Here is a 7,710-nt window from a genome sequence, read left to right as displayed (position 1 = left end):
TGTATCAGCTATCTTCCATCCTGACTGTATCAGCTATCTTCCATCCTGACTGTATCATCTATCTACCACCCTGACTGTATCAGCTATCTTCCATCCTGACTGTATCAGCTATCTTCTGACTGTATCAGCTATCTACCACCCTGACTGTATCAGCTATCTTCTGACTGTATCAGCTATCTACCACCCTGACTGTATCAGCTATCTTCTGACTGTATCAGCTATCTTCCATCCTGACTGTATCAGCTATCTTCCATCCTGACTGTATCAGCTATCTTCCATCCTGACTGTATCAGCTATCTTCTGACTGTATCAGCTATCTTCTGACTGTAACAGCTATCTTCCATCCTGACTGTATCAGCTATCTTCCATCCTGACTGATCATATTTTATGTATATATCACCATCTACTGTATCAGCTATCTCCCCCTGACTGTATCATCTATCTTCATCGACTGTATCAGCTATCTTCCATCCTGACTGTATCACTATCTTACCATCCTGACTGTATCACTATTTTCTCTGACTGTATCATCTATCTACCATCCTGACTGTATCAGCTATCTTCCATCCTGACTGTATCATCTATCTTCCATCCTGACTGTATCATCTATCTACCATCCTGACTGTATCAGCTATCTCCATCCTGACTGTATCATCTATCTCCACCTGACTGTATCAGCTATCTTCCATCCTGACTGTATCAGCTATCTCTGACTGTATCCTAGGCCTGATAACGCGTTGGGTACCTGCTGTCAGCATCTCTTGGCAAGGTGTAGCGTATGGTTGCCGAACGCAGTGACGCTCCTTGAGCACTGAAACTGAAACTGACTGTATCAGCTATCTACCACCCTGACTGTATCAGCTATCTTCTGACTGTATCAGCTATCTACCACCCTGACTGTATCAGCTATCTTCTGACTGTATCAGCTATCTTCCATCCTGACTGTATCAGCTATCTTCTGACTGTATCAGCTATCTTCTGACTGTAACAGCTATCTTCCATCCTGACTGTATCAGCTATCTTCCATCCTGACTGTATCATCTATCTTCTGACTGTATCATCTATCTACCATCCTGACTGTATCAGCTATCTACCATCCTGACTGTATCAGCTATCTTCCATCTTGACTGTATCATCTATCTACCATCCTGACTGTATCAGCTATCTTCCATCCTGACTGTATCATCTATCTACCATCCTGACTGTATCATCTATCTACCATCCTGACTGTATCAGCTATCATCTGACTGTATCTATCCTGACTGTATCAGCTATCTACCATCCTGACTGTATCAACTATCTTCCATCCTGACTGTATCAGCTATCTTCTGACTGTATCAGCTATCTTCCATCTTTTGTGCAGGGGCAGCTCCTTACATCAGGTGTCAGAGCAGAAATAACGACAAATGCTGGCACTTGTGCACCAACGATGCCGAAGTAAGAGGAGTACAAACTGATCATCATCTACACACACACACACACACACACACACACACACACATATACACACACACACACACACACACATATATATATATATATATATATATATATATATATATATACACAGAGAGAGAGAGAGAGAGAGAGAGAGAGAGAGAGAGAGAGATACCGACCCTCAATATATGAAAGAACCACTGAGGCACGTTTCCAGGAATTCGAAAACTTTTATATGATTTGTCTACTACAGTAGAAGAATGCCATGAACGCTGCTGAAAGACCTAACATTGCGTGCATGGAAACTGAACCAGTGCCACACACAGTAAGGATATCTTTTAACTACTTTTAACGAGCAGTTTATCCCCTGGGGTATGCCCGATAGGCATATTGGAATGGCTCCATTACATCTGATATTACTTAGTGGTTAGATAACTGATGAAATCTGTATATATAAGCGAGCTCCTCACCATGTGTCTGATGAGTTTTCCGACTGTTGCAGACTGACCGCTAAACGGCTGCTGTGGCTGGGACTGGCTGTGGTGGCAGGGGCCACGCTGTACCTCATCTCCTTGCCTTCCCACAGACCACTGACGTTTTCACGTACATCACCAACATCCTGCATCACAGTGCAGAAAGACGGGGTGCCACATTATACGAGGGAAACAAGCAGCCTCAGTCACCAAAAAGACCAGACGCCGCACGAAAGCAGGGACCTCATCGCAGGTATCCCCAAAGAGACCAGCCTTGATGGGCAGGAAACGGAAACGAGTCTTCAGGGTTCTGATTTCACCGTCACAACGGCGAGTCTCCCGTCTGAACTGGAGAAGTTAGAGGCTCAAGCAGCAAGAATTAAGACAGTTTTAATTCCGCCGACATTCAAATACTCCAATGATATATATTTCCACCCTCCCGAGGTTGGTGGTAGTGGCCTGATGCGTGACCTTTCCAACTTCATCATCAACCCCGTTGACGTGTGTTCTGTCAGTGCCGAGTCCGGTGCAGACAGTCCTTTCCTTGTGATGCTGGTACTCTCCAGCTATCTGAACGACATGGCCAGGGAACGGGAAGCCATCAGGGCCACTTACGGCAGCGTGACCCGAGGCCGGCACTGGCCGAAGAGCAGGCACCTGTCTGCCCCCGTCAGGATGGTGTTTGTGTTGGGCACACCACCGACAGACAAGGACCGACGCCTGGTGCAGGCAGAGAGTGCGCAGTACGGCGATCTGCTGGTGGCGGATTTCGTGGACTCGTACCGTAACCTGACGCTGAAGGTGCTGCATGGACTGCACTGGGTGCTGCGTTACTGTCCCCAGGCAAAGTTTATTCTGAAAGCGGATGACGACGTCTTCGTCAACGTGCCTCTTCTGACCACGTTCTTATTAAACCGCGGCAGCAATAATTCCATATACGGACATATTTATCTCGTGCCGCGCGTGTTCCGCGGGAAAGGGCGCTGGGCAGTGGACGAGGACGTATATCCTTTCTCATATTTCCCCGTTTACATGTCAGGCACCTCTTACGTCATGGCTACAGATGCCGCGCGGAAGATCCTGAAGACCTCTCACGTCGTGCCTCTGATACCCGTAGAAGACGCCTTCATCACTGGTGTTCTGGCACAGATAACAGGCGTGCGACGAATCAACACATCAGGTTTCACACAGTTCAGCGAAAGACAGCCAGATGTCTGCGACTTTTTTAAGGGTGTTCGCTTTGTGGGCAATGACATGCACGCCGTGGAGAAAATAGGCCTGTGGACCATCTTGAAAAGCCATGACCTTTTCAGAAGCTGCGCTCTGTAATCCGTAAAAAAAGAAGAAGAAATAGAAGAAAAAAGAAAGAAAAAGACTGAAATATATTATATTGTGTCTGAGAGTGTCACCACACACACACACACACACACACACACTTCCTCTCCCATTATCTCCCCACATTTCTCTCTTTTTTGCTGACAGAAATGAGAGGGTTTGTAGAAAATGTAATTCGGGTGAATTGGGAGACGAATTCCATTATGTCTTTAAATGCTCGTTCTTTTCAGACTGAGTAAGAGCATCCTTATTCTGATAAAAGAAAAAATGAATTGTTCCAGGAGGAGATGATTTAGCAACCAAGAAAAAACAAGAGAGGCAAGGCCTTCAAGACTCACTTGTGATACACTTAAAAAAAAATAAAAATTAATCGTTAAAATGTGTTCTGTATTTGTTATTATAAAGCTTCGCCGTTAAAAAAGAAGAAGAAGAAAAAAAAAGTCCTTACCAGATTCGAATTAAGTCCCCTAGCATTAATTACAGAGTAATTTCCCTTTTTTACTATCTGCACCAAAACGTTTGCAAAATAAATAAAACTTCCATGCTTAGTAAAAGAAGTTCCTGTTTGAACAAAAAATGATAATAATGACTCCTCTTGTTGTTGGATCAGAATATCAGATCAAAGTGCCAAGTTTAGAGAATACAAAAAATATAAATAAATTATAACAGTAAATGCAGTTTGCATATAATTAGTCTTCATTTTTAATTTTTTGTGTGCCCATCCCAGAGGTGCAATATTGTTTTAAACAAGATGACTGGAAAGAACTGAATTTTTCCTATTTTTATGCCAAATTTGGTGTCAACTGACAAAGTATTTGCAGAGAAAATGTCAATGTTAAAGTTTACCACGGACACACACACACACACACACACAGACAACCGAACACCTGGTTAAAACATAGACTCACTTTGTTTACACAAGTGAGTAAAAAATCAATCAACTAGGACTCTTCACATCAAGACTCAAGATTTGTGTCACAATGTAGCCAGACTTCGGGGCAGTGTGTGTGTGTGTGTGTGTGTGCGCGCGCGCGCGCGCGCGTCAGAGTGTGTGTGTGCGTGCGTGCGTATGTGTACGTGCATGTGCGCGCGTGTGTGTGTGTTGCAATTTTCTTTCTTTTTTAGAAAAACGTTTTATAATGAAGCCGCCCCCCTCTCCACACTTAAAAATGAAGTCCCCAACTCAACCTACCCGAGCAGAACTTCACGATTGGTGACTTTCTACACACACACACACACACAAACACACACACACACACGCACACGCACACACACACACACGGAGTTTCCATCTCCAGAGTCTCAACGAATGGTCTTCTTCTACCCATTGGTTTATTGTCTCTTCAGGAGATGGTCAATGTTGGCATTCATTCATTTCAGCACACACCGACACACACACACACACACACACACACGCACCCACACGCACAAATGGATGCACGGTATTAACTCACTCAGTACGGCCAGTCCTCTCTTCTCCTCTACACAGACCCCTCGGATGTCCAGTGGGTGTCTGAATGACCCAACCTTTAGCTTCCGTCGTCAGAATTGTGGTATTCTTTGTCAACATTCACCTCTTCAGTATAAGAGCCTACCGCTTGCAATATTTTGATGATGGTAATTGGGGTGAAACGCTGTTAACGTCGTCTCTTTCGCCGTTCGTATGGAGAGGGTTAAGGAGAGAGAGAGAGATAGAGGGAAAACAAACAAACAAACAAACAAAAAAACAACACGTTAACAGTGAAGTGTTGGGGCATTAGGGTGATCAGCAATCAGTCACACTACCAATGAAGGAAATTGCAAACTGCCCACAACATATATTGCTTTTTTTTTTTTTTTTTTACCTCGGCGTTTGAAGATAGAACTTGCCTGGAATCATACAAGACACCTTGAATATCATCGCATCTCTTGCCCTTTGTTCTTATATTTTCAAATAACAAATGGTGCAATGGAATAGTGCTGGAGCAACAACAGATATCATTCAATAAAGATAAAATGATATTCCAAGCGTCTCGTCTGAAAATCATAGGTAACGAATTCTATATTACGTGGAAATGAGAATGCTTTGCTTCGTTGTTCCTTGGTTTACATCCTGATCAGGGGTTTCAGTCCCTTCGAGTACTGATTAAGGTGCACGTGTATTGAAAAGGTCCTGTACGTGAATCCACAAAACTGAGGGATTTGTAACAGTGACACCTCTCACTCTTTGAGTCCAACGTGTAAGTATTTGAAACAACTCAGTGACAGAGCTGCAAACTGCAGAGTCAGTGACTGACCACGCCGCACAGCCAATCCGTGCGGACACGCTGACCCAAAAACCAGTCATAATGTTTCGCTCACTCAAATTGTAACCTATCTCTTTCTGACTCTCGTGTGTGGACCGGTGGCCTTGTAGTAATATCTAGTATAGGAAGGAAGCGACTATCTACGGATTCAGGTTCCACATACGGTTCGATATTTTTACTCCCCCTCCATTTGAATTTGAGTGCTGGTCCGGGTCCTAGTATTTCGGAATTACGGGGACGATAAATGGACGGAGGTCACGTGTACAGCAGGGTGTATGTAAAAGAGGCACGACTGACCAGCAAAAGATTTTTCCCTGGGAGAATTCTGTGGAAATAAAAGAACAACGTTGATAGTCAGTAAAACAAAATACACTTGCAGACACTGAAAAAAAAAGAAGAAAAAAAAGGAGAAAGAATTGTATGGATTACGCTGCACTGTGCCGACGCGCTTTCCCCGGGGACAGCAGCTCGAATTTCGCGCATAGAAATATTTAGTAAACAAGCTATACAATATAACAGGGAAGCGAACCTCAGTAAAACTTTCCACTAATGAACACTGAGAAAGCGCTACGGCAGGAGGCCCGGTGTCCAAAACGAGAGACAAAACAACAACAAAACAGCTACAGCTACAAGAACAACACACACACACACACACACACACACACGGCAGCGCGCGCACACACACGCACATACATACACCAAGATTGCGCGGCACGCGCACCCCAGCCCAACACTGACGCCCTGCCACGCCGCGGCGCGCACGCACGGCACGCACACACACACACACACACACATACTGTCTAAGAGTATGTGTCCAGAACCGTGATTGTGAACAATAATATTACGGTAATGACCTGGAGGAACAATTTGACAACAAATTTGTTATCGAGAACTGCCAGGGGAGGTCATCTGGACATATACAACTGTTGTTTATGTTTATCTCCCATAGACAAACGGATATGCTGGTCGCATTTCTGCTCAGCGGCGGCTCCGTTCGAAGTAAGCCTGTTGCTGTGCTGTGCAGCTGTCGACAGCCCTTGTGACTTGTAGCCTTGTACAAGTCAAAGAGACAAAGATGGGTGGCAGCTGGAGTGCAGAACGCGGCGTGAAAAGGCCTCACGAAAACACTGAAGCGGAGAATGAGACATCATCAAGTGACCAAAGTGACAGCTCCTCAGAACTGCATACACCGAAAAGGTGGGGCAAGAAATATTCAGTTTCTTCCCTAAAGACGGATTGAGTAGTGTTCACAACAAGGTGTGGACGTTCACTCCGCCAGTCACACAGAGGAGTGGAGGGGAAGAAATGTGCAAATTGCCAAACGCATATTCTATAAATAGCGAAGACACCGTATAGACCAGAGTATAATGTGTAATTATGTATCAGTCATTCAGTGATTAATAAATTTACAGTGTTATAGTCTTGTAGAACTAGAACAGCACTCTGGAACTGAATTTCACATTATTTTATGCATACAGATTACAGGAACGAAAGTGGGTGGCGCCAGATTTTAATTTTGATATGCTGACAAAAATTTATCATTTGACAAACATACAACAAATAGTATAAACAAAGCGAACAGAATGATTGGAATAATAAAAAGAGCATTTACATTTATAGATAAAGTTACTTTCTTACGGTTATATAAAACATTAGTTAGACCTATCCTAGAATATGGAAACACTGTATGGTACCCAATGCAAATGAAGCAGTCACAAGCCATAGAAAGGGCTCAAAGAAGAGCAACAAAGTTGGTCTATAGCATAAAAGATTATTCATATCAAGAAAGATTAAAGTACTTACAACTACCATCACTTAAAGCAAGAAGAGTAAGAGGGGACTTGATACAGACGTACAAAATATTAAACGGGTTTGATGATGTAAACAAAGCATGCTTTTTTTGTACTCCAAAGGTAGACACTACAAGAAACAGTACAGACAAAATATTTAAACAGTATTCCAGAACAAATCTCAGAAAGTTTACATTTAGTAACAGAGTAACAAATTATTGGAACAAATTAACAAACAATATCAAACATGCACCTAGTATAAATACTTTTAAGAACCTCATAGATAAACACGAGTTATTGGCAAAAGCGAAATATGACTTTGATGGATAAAATGACTGAGCTAGTCAACGACCTGACCAACAATGTGAAGGAGTAAATTTGAAGGGGCAT

At 43.3% G+C, this 7,710-nt stretch overlaps 2 protein-coding genes across 2 annotated transcripts in view; both read left to right on the top strand.

Annotated features, from left to right (window-relative positions):
- The window catches only part of LOC143293591 (beta-1,3-galactosyltransferase 1-like), a 10,050-nt gene extending 6,596 nt beyond the window's left edge, over positions 1-3,454 (top strand). Inside the window, exons 2-3 of the mRNA XM_076604659.1 lie at positions 1,364-1,437; positions 1,940-3,454. Of these exons, the coding sequence (XP_076460774.1) occupies positions 1,430-1,437; positions 1,940-3,239 (1,308 nt within the window). The 5' untranslated portion in view covers positions 1,364-1,429 and the 3' untranslated portion in view covers positions 3,240-3,454. The remainder of the gene's footprint in view (positions 1-1,363; positions 1,438-1,939) is intronic.
- A 2,946-nt stretch (positions 3,455-6,400) lies between these two features.
- Positions 6,401-7,710, top strand: part of LOC143287620 (germ cell-less protein-like 1) — a 34,332-nt gene continuing 33,022 nt past the window's right edge. Inside the window, exon 1 of the mRNA XM_076595744.1 lies at positions 6,401-6,727. Coding sequence (XP_076451859.1) covers positions 6,606-6,727 — 122 coding nt within the window. The 5' untranslated portion in view covers positions 6,401-6,605. The remainder of the gene's footprint in view (positions 6,728-7,710) is intronic.

The sequence above is a fragment of the Babylonia areolata genome, chromosome 1, assembly GCF_041734735.1.
Source record: "Babylonia areolata isolate BAREFJ2019XMU chromosome 1, ASM4173473v1, whole genome shotgun sequence".
Classification (NCBI taxonomy): Eukaryota; Metazoa; Mollusca; class Gastropoda; order Neogastropoda; family Buccinidae; genus Babylonia; species Babylonia areolata.
This window is presented reverse-complemented; position numbering and strand designations above follow the sequence as displayed.